Source organism: Vitis riparia, chromosome 2 (genome assembly GCF_004353265.1).
Source record: "Vitis riparia cultivar Riparia Gloire de Montpellier isolate 1030 chromosome 2, EGFV_Vit.rip_1.0, whole genome shotgun sequence".
Taxonomy (NCBI): domain Eukaryota; kingdom Viridiplantae; phylum Streptophyta; class Magnoliopsida; order Vitales; family Vitaceae; genus Vitis; species Vitis riparia.
The window spans coordinates 11283732-11306534 of NC_048432.1; the positions used below are offsets into that span (position 1 = coordinate 11283732).

Consider the following 22803-nt stretch of genomic DNA (forward strand, 5'->3'; position numbering starts at 1 on the left):
CTCGGCTTCTGAATTCCTCAACCTTTTGATTTATCTTAAAATATGAAAATGAAATGAGATGTGATGGAAGTGTTAGGTATAAATTTCCGAGTGGCCAAATATAGTATTTATGGAGATTAATATATAGAATTAAAGAAATTAAAAAGGAAACAACTTGTATTTAAATAAAATATTTTTTTTAGTGATGTGCACTCATAGAAAAAGGAGAATCAAATTTAATAATTATTTTAAAATTCCATACCCATTACCTTCCTTCTTATCAATTTCTCAAAATATTTTATATTACAAAATTTTAAAACATGTTTGATAACTGTTTTTCAAAAATAATTTCAAAAAATAGTTTTTGAGAATTATTTAAAAAAAAATGTTCTTTGATTTTTGCATAACAAAAGTTTGTTTGAAAACCTAAAATATTTTTAATTTTTTATATATGTTTTAAAAATTATTTTTAAATCTATCGTACATGTTTGTATAATTATTTATTAAAACAAATGAAGATAACAAAAAATAATTAAAAAATATTCTCTAATAACATCGTATTTTTTGTTCTTAAAAACAAAAAACAGAAAACAGTTTTTAGTTGTCAAACACGTTTTTTATATTTTTTGTTCTAAAAAATAAAAAACTGTTATAAAAAACAATTTCCAAGCATTTTCATTTAAGTTATAGTTGTGAATCTTGTGATAATGAACATAAATAGTATTTTTCCAAATAAAGACTCTAAAAATATTTGTGATTTTAGGTAAAATTATATAACATATGATTAATTTATTAGAAAATCTTATGTTATATTTAAGAAAAAATAGAACATGAGAAAGTAGGTGACCATTAATGAGGTGAAGTGAATCACCCATATTGCTTAGCTTACTTTTGTTTTGAGAAGATGTTGCTTGTTAGTCTTGGGAAAGCAACAAATGCATCTTTACCCATTATTTAGGAACAAATTGCCACTAGGTGCTTTCATTTTTGAAAACAACATTTTTCCTTTTGGCTTCTTATACTTCATTCTTATTTTCAAAGAGGTAGCTGGCCACACATGCTTCATGCCCATGAATAGGGATAGGTTTTTGGGGAACTGAAAATGAAATTTATAAAATATATATATTCATTATATATGTTACCATGGGTTTCAAAAGAGGAAAGGAAAATTTGGTGCTTGAACCCTACACAAGTTAGTGGGTTGTTTGGCTTTCTATGGTAAAAACCTAACATGGTGGAAAACTATGTGATTGGAATAAAAATCTCATAATTGAATAACAAGAAAGTTCGGAGAGAAATCCTAATGTATTTGGTTACCAGATGGTAGAAGAAAAAAAATTGTAAAAGAAAATAATAAAAAAGAAAAGTAAACATAATTAAAATTAATTAGAAACTAGTATATTTGTCTAATTATATAATATTTATATAAAGCAATTATAATAAATAAATAAGTTTGGAACCCATCTCAAAGTTTACAACCTTCTTTCAAACCATATGGTTTTCTGAATGAAGATGACAATATCGAATAATGAAGTACTATAAGAGTGGATATATATGAATTCAAATATGTCAATCACTCATGTTATGATTGGCTTATGTTTTTTATCTAGCATTCAAATCGAATGACTAAATGAAATTATATCGATACTTTCACATATTATGTGTAACGTAGGGGATATTTTTATTTTTCCTCAGTAAATCTTTAGAACCATTGTAACTCAATTTTTTTTTTTCCTTTTACCTTTTCTCTTTTTTCTTTGCCTCAAAATTTTCCTCAAATTTTACAAAACCAAACACAACCTAATATCTTCATGAGATTTTCCTCAAGCCTAGCTAAATTCATATGATTTTTAATCATCATACAACTTGAATTCCACCGCCTTGATAATTTTGGAGTCTATTTGATAAGAATTCGTTATAACTCCCCTGATTTCATAGGAGTTTAATAAATTAGGTGATTGATTAAGCAATCAAATTTATTGGAAAATAATCTTGTTATATAAAAAATAAAACCATTTCATTTTCATTGGGAATTTTTTAAAAGTATAGTATAATTCATTTTATACCAATTATCTTCGCCTATCTTAGTCAATATTGCAAATAATATTTAACTTTGTCTTGTAATCTTATTCATTTATATTTTGCCTCCATTATTAGTCCTTTGATCCAATCATTTGCGGAGCCAACATATGCCCCAAAAGAGCAAGTCCCCCCAAAAAGCAAAATTCCCACTAAATTAAAAGAAAAAAAAAAGGTTTAACAACTAAACTAAATTTACTTCTTTATACGATATTGTTCCCGAAAATCAATTTTTCTATTCTACCTCCTCCGTCCAACATTTCTAACTTCGGTAGTGGATCCAATGACATCAACGATGAAAAATTGAAAATTTGATAATTAATTACAATTGGTATCTTAGTTTTTGACTTTTTCCCAAGGTTTTAAACATATTCACTCATCCACCTTGTATATAAGGATATAATAACCCATGAAATAGACCTTAGCTTGCCCACACTAAAAAAATATTTACCTTGCCTAACTTGTAGATTAAGCTATGTTTCCCCCATGGTTGATGCAAACAACGTTTCGATTAAATTGTTTATTTTATGATTCGTCAAATAGTTTGTCTTCCCTAACATATTTTATGCTTTGAAAAGCTTGGATATCATGTGTTTTTCTTTTTTATTATTTTTTAATCCAATAGTTTGGTTTCAATGGCGTGATTAAAAAATATATATATTATTAAAAAATGATACTACCTTTTGATTTGTTATGTATTTATAATGAACTCATGAAAAATGAGTTTATCTTTCACACAAAACTCATTTTTCAATTCGTCTTTTTAGAAGATGAGTTTAATTTTTTTTATTAAATTTAAATTTTAAAAAAATAAATTTTATGCGTAATTCAATTGAATACAAATTATAATAATTTTTAGATTAATTTTATAGAATAATGTTTTAAATATTTATTTTTAAAGGAAGGAATCCGTGTACTTAGGGCAAAAAAACCCTTAATGATGCTTGGAAAAGGATTAAGACATGGAACTTGGGGCTACTGTAATCCCACGTGGTTTGGGTGGTGTGAGTAGTTATCAACTATTATAGCAGTAGGTTTGGAAATCTTTGCATGCATATAGGCATTACCTACCACGTGGTAATTTTTTTCGTGTTTTTTAAAGTATAGTACGATTTTTTCCGTGGCTTTTAAAGCAGTGTAGTACGACCACGTTTTAAATGAGTGTCACATGCATGTCATCCTACTTTTACACCAAATATGTCGGTCTGAAGAGCGATAATTGAAGATGGGTGTGGCCCAAACCCATTTTCCTTCGGACGTGGGAATGCAGAAACGGGCGGTCTTCTTTTCCTCTTCCCTTCAATCACGGGAAATGATATGTAGCATGAAACAAGAGAGACTATTCTTTGTGAATGATGAAAAGGGAAATAAAATTTTATTTTGTTTAAGCTTTTTTTTGGTCGTTTTAAAAGAAAATAGAAATTTTAATTTAAAATATAAAAATTATCTTCTATTTTTTAGTGGATATAATATAAATAAAATTTCGTTTAATAGTAATTTTATGAAGTATTTTTAATATTTTTAATATTTGAAAATTTTTATCATTTAAAAATTAAAAATAATAAAAATACTTTCTAAAATCACTCGTAAAAATATTTTAAGAGTTTCGTTTAGTAATAATTTTAGAAAGTACTTTTAATTTTTTTTAATATTTAAAAAAAATTTATTTTTAAAATATAACTTTATAGGATCACTGTAAAAAAATATTATAAATTTTTGGTTTATTTTTCTTATTAAAATAAGGGTATACATTTTCAAAAAAATTCTCTAAAAAGAAATTAGTGTAAGAAAAGTTGTTCTTTCATTGAAACTATCATATAAAAATGTATCATATAAAAAAATGGTACATTATAAGATATTTCCTACCTTTAAAAGGCTCTTTTTAAGTGAAATTAACATGTTTTTAGATATTAAAATAAATAATAATAATAAATTTAATTTATTTATATATCTTATTATTAAATATTTATTTTTATTTGACATATATTTGTGAAAAGTTTATAAAATAAAAATGAATATTTAAAATACATATCAAAATAATTAAATAAAGGGTTACCCCATTTGAGGGGTTTTTAGTACACAGGAATATGGAATGAAAATAAATATTTTATTTCTATTCCTACTTTTTGATAAATGAAAATGAATTTGGTGATTTCATTTCTAGTTTTTGAATGAACCTAGAATTCAAGATTGAAATGATTATTTATTTTCATTCTAATGTTTGATAATAATAGAAAAGAAAATGAAAAATAAATAAATTGATAATAATAATCTTACACATAGTTTAAAATATATATTTTTTTATTTTCATTTTAAAAAATAAATTTTGATAGTTTTTTTGTTACTAAATAATAAGAGTAAAAAAATAGTATTATTATGGGATGAATAGACATTGAGGTTTGATAAATGAAATCTAGGGGAAAAATAGTAATTTTAAACTATGTTATATTTTTTTATGGGATGAATAAATCAGAATATTACCTATTTGCAATGAATTGAAATCCCACTGCTAAGTAGGATTTGATTTATGTCAAAATCATTTATTATTCTATTCCTATCTTCATAAAATTTATCCAAACATAAAAATGAGGAGGGAAATGAATGAGATGTTTATTCTCACTCCTAATTCTCACATACCAAACACCCCCTTAAGGTTTTAACTTAATACAATTAGTGTCATTAGCCTAAAAATTTGTCAAATACCTTTCTTATTTTGAATTAGACAGGAAATGAGTGAAAATAATAAATGAAAAATTGAGGGAAGGTATTTAAAGAAATTTCAAATTGATTAGACCAGATGTATTTAATCAAAATTTCGAGAGGTCAATGAAATTAACCCTTAAATAAACTATAAAAAGCATGAGATATTTGATTGAACGAGAACTTACTATTCAAGATATGCATGTTAAAAAGTGGGGAAATTATATGGAATTTTTAGATTATTTTATCTTTATATCGAGACACTAACATGTGACATTAAAGTTTTCATTGATAATTTAATTCCAAAAATGTCAATCCTTGAAATGAATGGGTGACAAGACACAAAAATTTGCTTTTAATTTTATAAATAAATAGATTTTAGGTTGGGGCAATTGTGAAAGCCTATATTCAACGGCAAAGTTCGATATGGGGAAAAGATTTTGGTACAAATATATTAATGGAATGGCATAAAGTCACACACAGCGATGCTGATATGTTTTTAGTTGCAGAGGACAAGCTAGCTCTTAAGTCTTAAGGACCACAAGGCTGAATATAAAGACAAACCAACCTTATGGTCAATGTTTGTTGAGTATTGGACCCCCCATACCGACTTCATTTTCCATGGCTCATCTCTTAAGTGGATGGAAAATAGACTGTTGTTTATATTTTATTTTTGTACAATTCTGATATGGACTGGGTTGGGCCAGTCACCAACTATTCAAATTCAGTGCAGGCCCAATTAGCGCTTCAGAAAATCTTGAGGCCCGAGTTTGACCATTTATATATATTCCATATTCTATGTGTAATATTTGGATTTGCATACGGTAGATGCTCATGATATATGACAAAAATTGTGAAGGGAAAAGGGAAGAAAATTCAAATATGATAAAAATTATTTAAAACTTACCCATTTTGAGAATTTCACTTATATATATATATATAAAGAAAGAAGGAAAATAAATTAATAAAAATGCGTGAAATTTTTTACCAAATTTAAGTTTGTAATTTATTTTTCTTTCCTTTTTTTTTCCTCACAATTTTTGTCTCCCTCAAACTTTCTAACAAATCTCATTGTCTTTTGACATACAAATGAATTATTATAAGTGAAATACCATCTTTAGATTCAGGTGATAATGTTGTTCCACTCATCTTGGTTTAGGATTTTGCGTATTTTCTTATGATTTATATTATTTGAAGGCTCAAGATTCTTCTAAAATTAACCCCAGATCAAACATGTAAGTGTGATTGAGTTAAGAATAATGACATAAAAAGTATAAAATGGACTTATATAGAAATAAAAAATATAAGAGCTTGTTTGGATACATTTTTTGTTTTTTGTTTTTAATAACAAAAAATGACAATAACTTTTATATAAAATGTAAGAACTTTTATCTAAAAAGATAATGAGTTAAAAAAATTGTTTAAAAAAATTGAGACATTAAAAAAATTTTAATACCTCAACTTTTTAAAATTTTAATAGTATTTTTTTTAAGGACATAAGATATGACTTTTAAAAATAGTTTAAAAAAATTAAGGTTAATTTTTTTTTTACTATTCAAAGTTTAAAAATAACTTTTAAGGATATAATATGAGTATATATTTTTTTATAAGAGTCTTTGCATTTTATGTAAAAGTTACCATTATTTTATATTTTTAAAAATAAAAAATAAAAAGATTATTCAAATAGCCTCTAAGTGTTTTGAAAACATATAAATATATATATATATATATATATATATATATATATATATATATATATATATATATATATATATATATATATATATGTGTGTGTGTGTGCGCGCGCGCGCGTGTTTAAAAATTACAAAAATAAGAAATTTTAATTAGAGTACTCAAGTGAGCCCTCAAGGGTCACTTAAGCAATCCTAATGCCCCAACATCCTTAAAAGGTGCTTAAGTGCTCCAACATCCTTAAAAGATTTGTAATCTTTAGGCTAAAAAAAATAAAAAATAAAAAATATAAGGATAAAATCCATAAAAATAGTGATATGATGTAACAATTTGATTTATATCGATTATTTTCTATCTTGTTTGCATTATTTATCTTCTATAGATGAATATTTATGTCTATTTTGATTTTATTGCATATGACTTAAGTGTCTTGAGAATTGCATAAAAGATTCAAGTCAAAAGTTCTTTACAAGGTGATAAGTTGTTCATGACTAGTTCATGAATTTTGGTAATCCATTAGAAATTGTAATGCACTATTTCTAAAGTGATAGATGTTATTTGTTTTGCTCATCGAAATGGTTTTCCTATGATGAATGTATATAGTCACATATTGAATTAGACCTACAAAGAGTCATGACTAGATTATCAATTTGTCATAACTTCTCTAAGCTTTTACAACACATGGGTTCTCAACTTGAGAGAGTATTGTATTCATCAGTGACTTTGACCTATGAGTGAAATCCTAACGTGATCATATATCCTCCATGGATTGAGTGATTAGTAATTTAAGCAAGTAGTAATAGATATTCTCCATAGAGGCATCATGATATCCCATAGGTTTGAGACAATATATCCTCTTAGGTGATCTTAAGCATTTATGAAACCCATAACTACAATAATTCATTTAATGGAATTTGACATTTGTCCTTTATGGATAAAAGTATATCAATTGATCATTATGTAAGTGAATCTAAGACTGAAGGATTAAAGAGATAATCATGAGAGGTTGACAACTACTACCTTGTTAGATTATAGATATTAGTTCATGGTCTTAAAAGGTGCTGAGTTGAAATCCTTAACAAAATTTGGTGTATCTTTAAAAAAAATTGGTACATGCAATCCTTGAGTTGTCAAGACCTCTATCTTATTACCCATGGTCCGTTTATTCCTTTAAGGATCTTTGGGAAGTGATTGGACATTGTTCCCTATCCCAAAACGGACTTTGGAACCCTAGGGACATCCTTAAGGAGATTTGGTACATCATTAGAAAATTTGGTACATTCAATCCTCGGTTAGCGGGACCTCAACTATCTTCCTGTGGTCCATATTATCCTTTAAGGACCCTTAAGTAGTGATTATATGTCATTCCTCACCCCAAAATAGACTTTGAAATTTTAGGTACATCCTTAAAAAGATTTGGTACATCCAATCATTGGGCCATCAAGACCCCTATTTTCATTCTTGTGGTCCATTTGTTCATTTGGGGACTCTCGGGTAATGATTGGAGGTTGTTCCTTGCCCTCAGAACAAACTTTGAAACTCTAGGTACATTCTTAAGAAAATTTGGTACATCTAATTCTCGGGCTACCGAGATTCCTATCTCCATTCCTTTGGTTTATTTGTTCATTTGGGGACCTTGGACAGTGATTGGAGGTCATTCCCCATCTTGAACTGGCTTTGGAACCCTAAATACATCCTTAAGAAAATTTAGTACATTCTTAAAAAAAATTTGATACATCCTTAAGAAAACTTGGTACATCTAATCATTGGGCTACTGAGACCCCTATCTTATTTCATATGATCCATTTGTTCCTTCAGTGACCCTCGGGAAGTGATTGGAGGTTATTTCCTACTCCGGAATGGACTTTGGAACTCTAGGCACATCCTTAAGAAAATTTGGTACATCTAATCCTCGGGCTAATATAACCCTTATCTCTTTTCCCATGGTCCACTTATTCATTTGGGGGCCATCGGGAAGTGATTGAAGGTTATTCCTCATCTCGAAACGAACTTTAGAACCTTAAGTACATCCTTAAGAAAATTTGGTACATCCAATTCTCGGGCTATTGGGACCCTTATCTCCCATTTCATGGTTCATTTATTCCTTTGAGGACCATCAAGAAGTGATTGGTGGCTGTTCCTCACCTTTAGAATAGACTTTGAAGCCAAAGTAAATTCTTAATAAAATTTTGTACATCCTTAAGAAAATTTGATACATCCAATCCTTGAGCTACTGTGACTCCTATCTTCCTTCCCATTGTCTATTTGTTCTTTTAGGGACTCCACAAGAAGTGATTGGAGGTCGTTCCCTACCTTTAGAATGGACTTTTGGACTCTAAGTATATCCTTAAGAGAATTTGGTACATCCAATCTTCAGGCTACTAGAACTCTATTCACATGGTCCACTTGTTCCTTTGGAAACCATCGAGAAGTGATTGGAGGTTGTTCCCTACCTTGAAACGGATTTTGGAACCCTAGGTATATCCTGAAGAAAATTTGGTACATCCAATCCTTGGGCTATCATGACCCCTATCCCTATCCATAATTGATTTCTTCATTAAGGGATGCTTGAAAAGTGATTGGAGGTCATTCCCCATCCTAGAATAGACTTTGGAACCTTAGGTACATCCTTAAGAAAACTTGAAATAAATTGGCATATGGTAATGTATATTTATTTACTTTTACCTTTAAGTTGAATGTTTTCTTTTTAGCAATTGATTGTCTTATTTAAATTTGGACTACATTGCTTAGGATGAAAGAGGTGAACAACTTCAAATGTACAATCGTTAGCAATTATACTTTATATTTCAATGGATAAAACAAGTAATGTTGTCATAAATTCACACAAAGGGGCGAGTTCAAGCAAGTTTATAAAGCTATATTAGTTGATACTATATTATATGAATTCAAACCATAAGCAAGTGACAATGTATGTATTATTTATTTGAAAATGTTCATATAGAATACATAAGATAAGTGATTGAAGTAATTGTGATTCAAATGTTGTTATTTGTACACCCCAATGAATGTAAAGTATATGATTCTTTTAACAAACTTTATTTGTGGTGACTGATTTTTTGAACCAATTATTTGTGAAGTGTCAAGTATCAAAGAATTGTGGTATGTGTAGTTGTCCTCATTGTATACAAAATTGAATTGAAATAAGGAAATATATTGAAGACATTCATTAACTTCATGAAGTATAAAACCATAAGTCTTATACAATTTAGATTGATAGTTAGTGCAGTCCTAGATTATATTTATATGGTTTTATAATGGTTTGATGTTGTTGATCCAAATGAGGTAGTTGAGTCATATTTCATAGTCATAAGAGGAAAATAGATTGTGTTTATTCATGACTTGATGAAAATGAATAATAAATGAGATTATTGTCACATTTGATGGTATTATACTGTGAATCATTTGAATGGTTTTCTTCAAAATATTTGTCAATTTCAAATGGACTATAATTGAATTGAAAAAGAAAGGAATATAGTTTTAATAAAGGAGGGGTGAATTTTTGTGGGCATTATGGAAGAAAGAGGTTGACTCTTACATGAAAAAGTGAGCCTAAAAAAAAAAAAAAAAACAGATTGTTAACTGGTAGGCATAATAGTGACCAACCTTTTCATATAGGGGTTGACTCTTTTTGGCTTATGACCCTTCATCATAATATTAGTTTTGTTTGAAGTGGTCAGTAGCTAAAATAAGGGTTGGCCCTTTAGTTTATAGGCAATCCCATCATGTTTTAAAAATAGGTTTTGTTTTATGTGGGTAGTAGGCAAAACGACAGATGGCCTATTATTTAATAGGTAGGCCTTTGAACATGGACATTGCAACCTTAGAACGTGGATAGTGAGGAAAATAGTGGTTAACCCATGTATTCAGAGGTGGAGCCTGGACTTATAGCACATATCAAATAAGTATCCAAAAAATAAATAAACAAAAGTAAATGCATTGCGTGATGTTTGGTATAGACAATACATTTCAATATTTAGCACATTAATATCATACCATAAAGTGTTAATGAAACTGACTTGGATTGCTCATAATCTAACCAAGACATTAATATACGATGAGTATAGGTATGCTCATGACAATTATTATAAGTAATTAGTTTTGACAGGGAATAAAATAATTATACTTATTTTTGTAAATGATGTAAGTATTTTTATAAGGAATATATGTATTATTGGAAATATTTATGAACATATGTAATTTCTTGATATATATATATATATATATATATATATATATATATATATATATATGTATGTATGTATAAAAAAAGTAAAATTAGGGATGTACATCCATTCCTCATAAGGGTGTACCTAAGGTTCTGAAGTTCGTTCTAGGGTGATGTTTAGAATAACTTCCAATCACTTCCCAAGGGTCCTTAAAGGAACAACCGGACCATGGGTAATACGATAGGGGTACTGATAGCTTGAGAATTAGATGTACCGAATTTTATTAAGGATGTATCAAATTTTGTTAAGTATGTACCGCGGGTTCCAAAGTTCATTTTGGGTGGGGAACAACCTCCAATCACTTGTCTATGGGTTCCCAAATGAACAAATGAATTATGGATAATAATATAGGGGTCCTGGTGACCTGAGATTGGATGTGTCAAATTTGGTTAAGAATGTGCCAAATTTTGTTAAGGATATACCAAATTTTATAAAGGATGTACCTAGGGTTTTGAATTTTGTTTTGGGGTGGGGAACGACTTTCAATCACTTCTTGAGGGTCTTTAAAGGAACAAATGGACCATGGGTACTAAGATAAGGGTATTGGTAGTAAGAGGATTGGATGTACCAAATTTTGTTAAGGATGTACCAAGGGTTCCAAAGTTCGTTCTGGGTGGGGAACAACCTCCAATAACTTCCCTATGAGTTCTCAAATGAACAAATGGACCATGGATAGTAATATAAGGGTCTCGGTAGCCTGAAGATTGGATGTACCGATTTTCTTAAGGATGTACCAAATTTTGTAAATGATGTACCTAAAGTTTTGTAGTCCATTCCAGGGTAGGGAACAACCTCCAATCAATTCCCAAAGATCCCTAAAGGAATAAACAAACCATGGGTAATAAGATAAGGGTCCCGGTAGTTCAAGGATTGAATGTACCATTTTTTTTTTAAGAATATACCAAATTTTGTTAAAGATGTACTAAATTTTGTAAAAGATGTATCAAGGGTTCCAAAATCCATTATGAGGTGAGGAATGACTTTCAATCACTTTCCGATGGTCCCCAAAGGAATAAATGGACTATGAGAAGGGAGATAGGTATTCTGTTAGCCTAAAGATTGGATGTACCAAGTTTTTTTATTTATGTACCTAGGGTTCCAATATCTGTTTCGGGGTGGGGAGCGATCTCCAATCATTTTCAAGGGTCCCCAAAGGAACAAACAGATCATGGGAAGAGAAATAGGGGTTTTAGTAGCCAGATGATTGAATGTATCAAATTTTTTTAAGGATGTATCTAAGGTTTCATAGTCTATTTTAGGGTAGGGAATGATCTCCAATCCTTTCCCGAGGGTCCCCAAATGAATATATGGAATATGAAAAGGGAGATAAATGTCTCAATTTCCCTAAGAATGGATGTACCTATTTTTGTTAAGGATGTACCTAGACAGAGGACCTTTGAACGCTTATTGAGGGTTTCCAAAGGAATATATAAACCATAATAATGGTGATAGGGATCTTGTCGTATGTATATTATTTTTCTCTTAAGGATGTACCTATTTTTTTTTTTATGAAATTAATATTAAATGTTAAATATAATTTTTTTTAAAAAGATATTGTGGACCCCGCATTTCGGCTCATGCATTTCCCACTCGATGGCGAACTCGATTTTTATTTGAAAAATGATTTATTTTATTTACTAGAAAAATGACTTGGAGTCACCACTTATTTTTGTTTTATTTTAAAGGGTAAACAAAATAAGAAAGAAAACCCTAAGTGCGACTCCTTATTTTGGAAAAGGTGATCTACAAAAAACCTAATCGGATTTGGGGGTCAGATTACTTATCGGGAAGGTACGGTAAAGACCGTAGCACCCCTCTAAGTCCCTAAAGTCAGGTCTCTACTAATAAAATGAAGCTGATGTGGCAATGAGGAGGAAAACAATGAATAATCGAATCGATCATGCACATATGAGTATCAAAATATGTATAGAGAATAACCAAAGTGGAAGTGGATGCGTACCTGATCAGTAAACGGCAACGCGCTATCACAAAATGGGGTTAGTGCATAGTAATGAACATAAAGTGTATCACTCATATCACCCAACCAAATAAAGAAGCACCAATATCATGTATGGTATTATTTCAATTCCATTTTTATTTTAAAGGAAATTTATTTGATGTCAGGTTCCCACCATAGCCCAATCTATTTTTGAGTGAATCAATTTCGTAAATTCTATCACCAAGAATTACGAAAAGTAAATTCACACTTATTTTAAAACATTTTGAAAAACAAAGAAAATGCAAAAGTGGCTTGCCAGAAAGAAAATGGCAACCAAATTTGATTGAAAATGAGTCTTGCGGAACCTAAAGATTCTAACTATGAAAACTTTGAAGATTGGAAGTTATTTAAAAAAGAAACATAATTTGGAATTACAAAATGAAGTCAGGAAAAATTATTTTCTAAACCGAAGAGGATTGTAGAAAAAGGAAACTGACACATGGCTCCTGAGTTGCATGCCAAAGGTGGCCATGCAAAACAGGTCGTGCTTGAGGAAAGAGAATGGGCCTGGGGTGCAAATGAACTGGCCACTGAACCACAGTATTAAACACACAACTACTGGTCTTCACCCGGATGCTGAACTCCCGATTTGTATTGAACAAAAGGTCTAACTACAAACCCTTGTTTTCTCAGGGAACCTAATCATCCTTGAGGTCCTCCAGAAAAACTAGATCAACTTGTTGGCTGAGATAAACCATTGATGTCAAAGGAGGAATTTCCATTGGAGTTCGCGCCGCTCAACATCCCCATCGAGCTCAGATTATTGAATACTGGGACCCGCCTTGAGATAATTGACCTTCAATGGTAAGATAGAAACTTCCTAGCATAGAAATCACCTATAGAAGTGCTCATCATAGATGATCCTCTACCAAAGTTGATGTTCCACCCCATGCTGCCTCCACCAACTATGTTTCCCATTGAACTCATAACCCGAGGACTTGCATTAATCCCAACGAATTTAGCGAAATCCAACATTTTTCGTCATCTCTGTTCCACAAGGACTACACAATTAGCCAACTCTTTTTTGATTCGGAAGCTTTTATTCACTTTCTGCAACTTCAACGCAGCCTGGGATGTTTTGTTAAGACGACCTTGCGGACGACCCAGAAGTTCAACCAAGCTCTAGCCATATTAACCTAAAATCAACAGAAATGTTGCCAAAGGATCATGCATGTCTTCACTGCTCCCTATCTCCAAAACAATTAAACATTCATCATTTGGCAGCATACCATATTCAGCATCAATCCCCTTGCAAATTGATGTCACATAGGCTGACCTGGGATGCAACTGATTCTACACGTTGAAGTGTGTGACTGTGTCTGCAATGAACTCCGCTCTTGTTACCCTGGCAACCTCTCCCATCTCATGTGGAGTCACCATTGATGTTTAGTAGGTCAGATCCATGATTGCTTACAACTGATCTTGCCGAACTGTGCTTGGTATCCTTCCGATGCTTTCAGGATTAAAGTAGCACCCTTACTCTTCAATTTGTTTTCAGTTGGACCCAATAGAGCAAGCAAGGAGCTGTTTTGCTGCTATACAAGCTGCTAAATCAAAACAACTTCAAGCTATAATGTTGTCTTTGGCCTGCAGCGATCTGAGTCAACAAAATATCCAGCTTCTTAATTGGTTCGGACAACCTTGACTGATTCTTCGAAGCTAAATTCTGTCTATTCAGAAGTCCACGCGGAACTGCAAAAGAATTCCCAGCAATTACAACACGAACTATCTTTACTGCAGTACCTTGTTCCTTCTTATCTCTTAGATGTCTTGTCTTCCCTTGATTTTAGTGGCAGCCTTATCTGCGGTGGTAGGTCAGCGTCCAGAATATCTTGTACCAAAAATTCACCAGCACTGGTTTCTTTTCCATGCAGACCAGTAACAGTCCCTGTAACATATACAGAAGGTAAAAGCATTGTTCCACCAAGTTTAACTCTTCCACTCTCATCCTCTAGCACCAAACTATCATCTGAGTGCATACAGTTATGAGGCTTGACAAGCGAGGCCACAAATTTCTCCTTAGAGTAGCCTTAACCACAACATTGAAGTCTATCACCTGTCTGAGATTATCAACAAAAACATTCCCACTTATTATCAGTGGTTGATTGTTAATTCCATCATCTGCAACACCTCCTTCTTTGGCGGCTTTTTCTTATCTCTCCCTCATCATGAACAGCAAAACAACTACTGTCACCGATACAAAACAGCCGAACCAGAACCAATAACGACTAAAATAATCCTGTAAGAAACCCTGTGATGGTTGGTCTAATGATCAGAACCATTAGTCCCACAGGAAGAACTCAATGGCTCACCACATAGCCCTTTATTCCTAAAAAAATTATTTTTGTCAGGAATGGCTATAGATTAGCTTGCGTCTATGGACATTCCTCAAAGGTGTGACTAACTTATGATGAAACCCTCATTCGCAAATACCCACTGCTCAGAATCAATGAACAGCTCATCCACCGAAATGTTGAAATTATCAAAACTTATGTCTTTGAATTGATCTGCAGGTTCGAGGCATTTATAACCTTTCAAAACTTCTGAACCAGTCCTTTCATAATCACTTTCAGATTATTCTCTCTGCACGAGGTTAGGAATTGATCCTGTCTTCTTATTATTCTTTTGGAAAACAACCAGTGGAAGAGGCTTTGATGCACGAAAGATGAGGAGGCTGCCAAGGATGGCAAGGGTGTCAACTGAGCCTCTTTAAACAATTGAGCAGTAGTTGTGCTCGAACCAGATGCTCGTAGGTGTTCATGGATAACAAGTAAGAGTTCCCTGGAATGATAGGTAATAGACGTGGCAGTAGCTATAGCTGCTCTATGCGCCTCAAGGTAAGGGTAGCAGCATCTATAGCTGCTGATGTATAGGTGAGAACTAGTCCGCCTGGCTTATAAAGTGGTATAAGCTGACCAGATGAACCCAAAACCACAGTTACAAGAGTTTCCATGATAGACTCTTCCTCTGCAGTGGGGTCTACTAGGATGTAATTCTTGTGGAGTATGCCTGTCAATGAGAATAGCAAGATACTCAGTGTGAGCTTCCTCTTCTCTTTATTGACTAGCTCCTTCTCTGACTTCCATACCTCATTTTCCTCAGAAACAACTACTACTCTTCTCTCCTCATTCAAAGAAACTATTGGGATCCGCAAGTGAGAGAAGGCAGCCACTACTGCAAGTAAGGCAGCCACTGCTGCAAGTAAAGCAGCATCAAACAGAGAACCATCTGCATCCAGACAGTACATGTCCAGGTAGGCCATCCAAGCGGTTTTTCCACTGACTTAGGATAGATTTTTCAAATTAATCACGCCAGAGCTTAAAATAGTGTCAGATAATTGCTTTGAAACAACTAGAGCTTCCTCAACTGGCCTGCTGGACATGACAAATGGAGAACAAATTGGAGGCATGTAGACAGCTGAAGAACAAAAGTGATGGACATCATCTTTAGTTTTAGTGGCAAATGGCTTTGCATGATAGCATCCTTGACAAACCACTAGGCGATATTTTGTAGTATACATTTTCATGCGACCATAAATATCCGTGGCAGCAGTTCATTTAAACTCGGAATATCCCAAACTTCCTTTCAAACAGGAGTTGCAGGAGGTAGATTTGGAGGAGATTAGCTCCCATTAATGCTATAGATTCGAACATAGCCTGGTGGACTGCTCTTTGGCTCATTCCTTCATTCACTATTGCCTGAGCTTGCCTTACAGCCCCCTGGAGTGCAGTTTCCAGCATCTTCATCTCCAACTTCAATTTCTCAACTTCAACAATAGAATCTACAGAGTCCGACACATTGGTTCCTAATCCAAATGCTAATTCCTTAACGTCAGTGTTGTAATCATGGGCTTGCGGATCAACTATTCAGCATCCTTCTCACTCTCGTCCCTGACTTCTTGCATGCAGGAACTTTTCTTAAAGGGCTCCACCTTTACACCCATTTGTGTCCTGAAACGATAGTGCAACGCATCTGGATTCATGCACTTAGTTTCTTCCATGGTGGGTGTACCCAGAAATTAATGATTTCCACCAACTGATCAACACCATTTTTCACCAGAAACAGTAGCTATTCAACCACAAGGCAGCCTGTCGACCATGTATCCGAGGCAATTGCGTATTTTGTAGCTTTAAACTCTCCTGCATACTAGGCAAACCACCAGCCTTCAAAGAACCAATTCTACAAGCCTAATACATCACCCATAAAACCATAGGAGTATTAGTAGAATAGTCACCTCTGCCATACAGATCGCTGACAACAATGGTATCCACAGTGCGGACCGCTCTCTGTTCATATGCTCAAACACTGATCTACCAAGCTCTTAGTAACCTTTTCAGGATAAACAGATTCAAGGAGTCCCAATCCCTCACAGTCTCGTCATCCCATAGTCCCACTCCCCATTACGGCTTCATATTTAAGAAAGTCCAAACACGCAGAGCAGAGACAAAAAGTAGCAAAAACAGAGCAATGGAGGGGGAGAATGAAATGAATCATTAAGAACAATGCTTCACCTCTTAGTTAGTGGGCTTGCAAATGAGTGAATTAAAAGGTCTTTTTTCTTTAAAATGTCACAGAGGAGGTAAAACAAAGTTAAATCAATTTTCAGTCATAAACAGGAGCAAAAGAGGAGCAGTCAACCATGAAGAACAGAGCATAACCCATCCAAAGATCAACAACAATGCATCTCAATAACAATAAATGAAGAGAAAAAGGAAGAAACAAGAACACAGTGGAAAACTTACCCCTGGGAAAATCTCGGAGGCCCCCTTTCTCTGTTCTTCCCTACAACCTCAAAACTTCCTCCCCTAAGCCCCCAAAAAAAAAACTCCTCTCTCTCCAGCTGGCCTTGAAGACTCCCACCAGCTCAGGAATCCTCCCCAAAACTCAATCCCTCCTGAAGCTCTCTCCCAAAAATCTCTCGTTGCTCCCACCTCCCTCTCTCATACGCCCCCCTTTTCCTCTAGCTACCAGCCTCATTTTCTTTGCAGCTGGCCTGCTACCCAATAATGGCCTGCAAAATCCCCAGCATATCCTCCCATATGTGTTGCTCTCTCATTTGTCCATCAACTCCACTAAGCTGATTCCACAGCAACCAACCATGAATGGACACGTGGCTCCTTGAGAGCCCTCCACTTGCAAAGAATTATAACCTGTAGAGATGCAAAGGAATGAGCCCCAAATGGGGGTCTACAGATATATTTTATTTTAATTAAAAAATTGAAGTTAAGGATTGAATGTACTAATTTTTCTTAAGGATGTACATAAGATTCCATAGTCCGTTTTTGAGGTAGGGAACAACTTCCAATCCCTTCTTGAGGGCCTCTAAAGAAATATGTGGACTAAACAAAGGAAGATAGGGGTCTCGATTTCCTTAAGAATTGATATATCTATTTTTGTTAAGGATGTACCTAAGGAGAGGGCCTTTAATTACTTATTGAAGGTTAAATGAATATATAGATCATGATAATTGAGATAGAAGTCTCGATTCCTCTAGGAATGGATATACATATTTTTCTTAAGGATTTATCTATTTTTTATGAAGTTAATATAAAAGGTTAAATACCGTTTTTTTTTATGAAAAAAAAAATTCTTTTATATTTTATTTTAATTAAAAAATTGAAGATTTTAATCAAACAAAAAGTAAGATCCACAATTAAGTTAAAATCATAAAAAAAAAGATAAAAGTATCATCACTTATTGTGATTTTGATATGATAAATTTTAAATAAAAATAAAAATAATAAAATAGTATTACAAATATATTTTTTACTTTTACATTTATAAAGTAAATAAACATTTTATTTAATATTAATAAAAAAATCTTATATCATAAACCTCTATAATAAAATATAATTTTTAAATTTAAACCTCAATTTATCAAATGCATTATTATAATTAATATTTTAAATCATCAACTATATTATTTATGGGATAATATTTTATTTTTGTCTATTATATATTTATGTTTTTATTCAATTTGTTATATTAATTATTTACGATATACTATCATTAAGGTTAATACGTAGAAATAATAATTAAAATAAATAAATATAAAGAGATTAGAGTGAAAAAATTAAAATTAAAAAAAGTTTAATGAGAGAATAAATAAGTATATTAAAAGAAATGTAGAGGAAGAGAAAGAATTGACCATAGGTGGCAAGGGATAGGATGGTTGGAGTGGGAAAAAAAGATAAAAAAAAATGGGCAGGATAGACATTTCAAACCCGGTACCACAAGAGAGTCCCATGCATTTGTCTCACTTCCTGATGCGTTTTTGGCGATGCAAGTAGGGAGCCTAGCTTTTCATAACCAATGTACTTTCATACTGTTTGTGCATTATCTTATTCCACGTGGTTCCGTCCCCTTGGCCGCTCAGATTTTCTTTCGAATGCACGCCATGTTAACAAGCATCCGAAACAGGTACATCACAAAAGCTGTGGGGCCAGTAGGCCCCAGTTCTTCCACCATTCTCATTTTCTCACCGTCGGCTCAACCCCTATCACAGATCCTACGGCCACAACAACGTCAACTACTTTTCCAGGTCCATTCAGTCAAATAAACAAATGGTCCAGATCCCTCGTCTTCCTCACAACTCTGAATCCTCACGCTCAGCGATGCTCCTCCACGAACACGAACTTCACTTCGTTCGAAACTTCGGTTGATGGAGATTCCGCTCATATCTCGGACCCCACATCCTCCGACGACATCGTTTTGCTCCTCTTCCGGGGGAGCAGGGTTCTGTGTTTTACCGGCCACGAAGAAGAGGAATGAGTCGAAGCGGTGTTTTGGAGGCTTCGTTAGGGCTTCGGCGGAGCGGAGCAGGGAAGGGATCGATGGAGGGAGAGAGGGAGAGCGTGGTGGAGGGTTCACGAGCCCGGCCATGGAGGTGACCACATTGAATCGGAGCTTCAACGACACTGAGTTCCCCGTTTGGGAGAAGATCGGAGCCGTTGTGAGGCTCAGCTATGGAATCGGTATTGCTCTTTTTTCTTTTCTGATTCGGAATGGAATAGATTATGTACGCAAAAGTTTATTGTCCAAAAGGGAATTCTTTTGCCTTTTGGAATGGAAACATTTGGTGCTTTAACACGTTCGGTTAGGGAAAGCAGCGAAGAAAGAAAAAGAAAAAAAAAAAAAAAAGAGAAAAATCTTAAAAAATGATTTTCTTTGCTCTAACAGTCGAAAATAGGGGAAAATAGCATTATTCAAGTCACAAGTAGAAATTTGTTTTTTCCTTTTTGTCCTTCTTTTGCTTGGAAAACAAGAAAAGTGCTATTGAAATTTTAGATAGTAGTTGTATTAGTCAAGCAATATCTTCATGGAACTGTGATAATTTATTTATTTATTTTTTTGTTGGATATAATTCTTGTTTGGGTATTTTCAGAAACAACAATCCTTGAAAAATTGCTTATTGTTAGTGTTTCTATGCTCAGGCTATACTGTTAAAATCCTGCTAGAGATTATACACAATATTTTGTGGACCCCAATGTTCTTTGTGGCACAAATTATTTCATGTTTTTCCAACTGCTCATTTCTCTAGGATTCTATTTGCAAAATTTTCTTTGGCCCTGTTTGGCACAGTCTTAAGCTTTCGAGACCTAAAAGCTCTCTTGGTCGTGGGTGAGAAAAGCTTTAGGATAAAGCTTTCAGAATTTAAAGCTTTTAACAAGAATATGTAAACTGTGGCTCATATAACGTGTAGTTGATTGTTTTCTTTTCTTTTCTTTTCTTTTATAGTGAAGGGAGAGAAGAGTGTTTTAATGAAATGCAAGTTTAATTTTAAAGTCTCTGATGGTTCTTCCACCCACTTTTCATTTGGGAAAATTTTTAGGTATATATGGTGCAATGGCTTTAGCGGGAAGATTCATATGCTCAATGACTGGAATCGATAGCATGGGAGGTTTCAATCCATCTTTAGATGCGATTCTAGAGGGTCTTGGATATGCAGCGCCACCAATCATGGCCCTTCTCTTCATACTCGATGTATGTTAATCAGCTTTAACAAATTTGGAACATTCTCAAATTTGTTTATTTGAGTTTATATGGGTTTCTTTTTTATGTTTTCTGGCTGGAAAAATTCATAATGACAACAATGACAGCTGTTGTCATTGTGAGATTTTGGATATTCTTGCCATTTTTTCTCAATTTGTTTTTGCTTTTTCTTAATTCATGGCTAATCTAAACAAATTGATATGGTCACAGGATGAAGTTGTGAAGTTATCACCCCATGCTCGGGCCATCAGGGATGTAGAGGATGAGGAAATACGGAGTTTCTTCTATGGGATGTCACCATGGCAGGTTTGTTTTAAATTTTATATTGGTAGGATACCCTTTTTCATTTACATTTGGAAAAAGAAACCAACAATTTTTTCAATAATATGCTACAGTTCATACTCATGGTTGCTGCTAGTTCAGTGGGGGAGGAGCTTTTCTACCGAGCTGCTATTCAGGTTAGGCTTGGAGAAGTGTTATTCAATCTTTTTGTATGAAATGTCAAGGTTGTTTTTGTGTGGATTACAAGATATCATCTTCCAAAATCATAGGCTAGTGAGAAATGTCAAGCTGACTTTCTTGTTCATTGAGGCTTGGGCGCTTTACTGAAATTATTCTACTAAAGTCTAAGTAATAATAATATAAAATAATGTAACTTGAAAAGATGTATTGACAATAATATCAGCCACCATGTGTCTCCTGAAAAGCATTCCCCACTTGGGTTTTATTTTATTTTTTATTTTTGGATTTATAGGAGCTGTTCTGCTTGGAGTCTCAGATCTTTTTTGGCTTTGTCTGTTCTACAGGCCTTGTCAAATGTTGTTTAGTTCATTCATCAGCCAAAAAGGTTTTTCATATGTTTTAAACCGGAAAAGGAGTGCTGTATTATACTAGTTTGAATGAGAAAATAATGTTCTGATCCAATAATGTTCTGTTAGGCTGCCATTTGTTCTCATTCCTTTTTGTGTTCTTGAGCAAGATGTATACTTTGATGCTACTAGTAATATGAGAAATTGTGATATTTGTTGTAGGGAGCATTGGCTGATATATTTCTAAGGGGCACCAATTTTGTGACCGATGCTCGAGGGATGACAGCACTGGTAAGAGCTCCTTGGTTTCTTACTACCATGACAACTGAATTTATATCTGACTGTGAATTCTTCAAATTGTAGACTGGAGTGCTGCCTCCATTTGTGCCATTTGCCCAGGCGTTTGCAGCTGTAATCACAGCTGCTCTTACTGGTTCCCTCTATTATGTGGCTGCCTCTCCAAAAGGTTGATTATATTACACCTCTTTTAAACAATGTACCTAATCATTTCATTTCCTACACTTTGATTTACAAGTTTCTTTTTCCATATCAGATCCTACTTATGTGGTTGCACCAGTTTTGCAATCTCGCTCCGGTCGTGCGGATCTAAAAAAGCTCTTTGCAGGTTTAATCCTTGTTCCTCGACTTATCAATCTGTGAATAGCTTCATGGTGTTACTCATGTTTTTGGGGTGGTGGATATTTTTGATAAATGAATAGTGAATACCATGAGTCCTTCACCCTTATCTATTTCTGTTGTAACATTGTGCAGCCTGGTATGAAAGAAGGCAAATGAAAAAGATCTACTCTCCACTCCTGGAAGGACTCCTAGCCCTTTATCTTGGGTTTGAATGGATCCAGGTAACCCTGGCTACCTACTCTTTGTGATTATTAAACTAACTGCTGGCAAAACGTCAGAGATCAAAACCTGATAAATTTTGCTGTATTTTTCTGATGCAAATGTCAGACAAATAATATTCTTGCTCCCATCATCACACACGGTATATACTCCACTGTTATACTGGGACACGGCCTTTGGAAGATTCACGACCACCGCAGAAGACTGCGCCAGAGGGTCCGGCAGCTTAAGACAGACGTAAAAAATAAATCATGAACATGTGTAAAGAGGTAGCTGGGTTTGGATCAGATTTGTATATTATGTAGCAGAGCCTGTTGTGTCTTGGACGAATCTCAGAGGAAGTAGAACGTAGGAATAATTGTATACAAACAATATATACAAAATTTCATAATACTAAGGGGATTGCATTCATGGCTTATTTGTTCATTTATTTTATTTTTTATTTTTAC

General features: G+C 33.4%; 2 protein-coding genes and 1 pseudogene across 2 annotated transcripts; 1 reads left to right on the forward strand and 2 right to left on the reverse strand.

Annotated features, from left to right (window-relative positions):
• Positions 1 to 15508: 15508 nt before the first annotated feature.
• Positions 15509 to 16105, reverse strand: LOC117930357 (annotated as a pseudogene).
• Positions 16106 to 16253: 148 nt separating this feature from the next.
• LOC117930368 (transmembrane emp24 domain-containing protein p24beta2-like) lies at positions 16254 to 16696 on the reverse strand. Its single transcript, XM_034850990.1, has 2 exons — positions 16579 to 16696; positions 16254 to 16501 (listed from the first exon to the last, which is right to left on the reverse strand). The coding sequence occupies exons 1-2, from the start codon at positions 16694 to 16696 to the stop codon at positions 16254 to 16256; spliced, it is 366 nt and encodes a 121-aa protein (XP_034706881.1).
• A 2520-nt stretch (positions 16697 to 19216) lies between these two features.
• On the forward strand, positions 19217 to 22772 carry LOC117931360. The gene is made up of 9 exons (XM_034852329.1): positions 19217 to 19669; positions 20527 to 20678; positions 20898 to 20993; positions 21083 to 21145; positions 21719 to 21787; positions 21860 to 21962; positions 22050 to 22121; positions 22268 to 22356; positions 22463 to 22772. The coding sequence occupies exons 1-9, from the start codon at positions 19357 to 19359 to the stop codon at positions 22607 to 22609; spliced, it is 1104 nt and encodes a 367-aa protein (XP_034708220.1). The 5' UTR covers positions 19217 to 19356; the 3' UTR covers positions 22610 to 22772.
• Positions 22773 to 22803: the final 31 nt, after the last annotated feature.

Coding starts and splice junctions, on each gene's coding strand:
- LOC117930368 (XM_034850990.1), bottom strand. CDS start 16,696: ATGGAAGAAACTAAGTGCATGAATCCAGATGCGTTGCACTATCGTTTC. Junction 16,502..16,578: donor GCAAGAAGTCAGGGACGAGA/GTGAGAAGGATG, acceptor CATTTGGATTAG/GAACCAATGTGTCGGACTCT.
- LOC117931360 (XM_034852329.1), top strand. CDS start 19,357: ATGGAGATTCCGCTCATATCTCGGACCCCACATCCTCCGACGACATCG. Junction 19,670..20,526: donor GAGGCTCAGCTATGGAATCG/GTATTGCTCTTT, acceptor GAAAATTTTTAG/GTATATATGGTGCAATGGCT. Junction 22,122..22,267: donor TCTAAAAAAGCTCTTTGCAG/GTTTAATCCTTG, acceptor AACATTGTGCAG/CCTGGTATGAAAGAAGGCAA.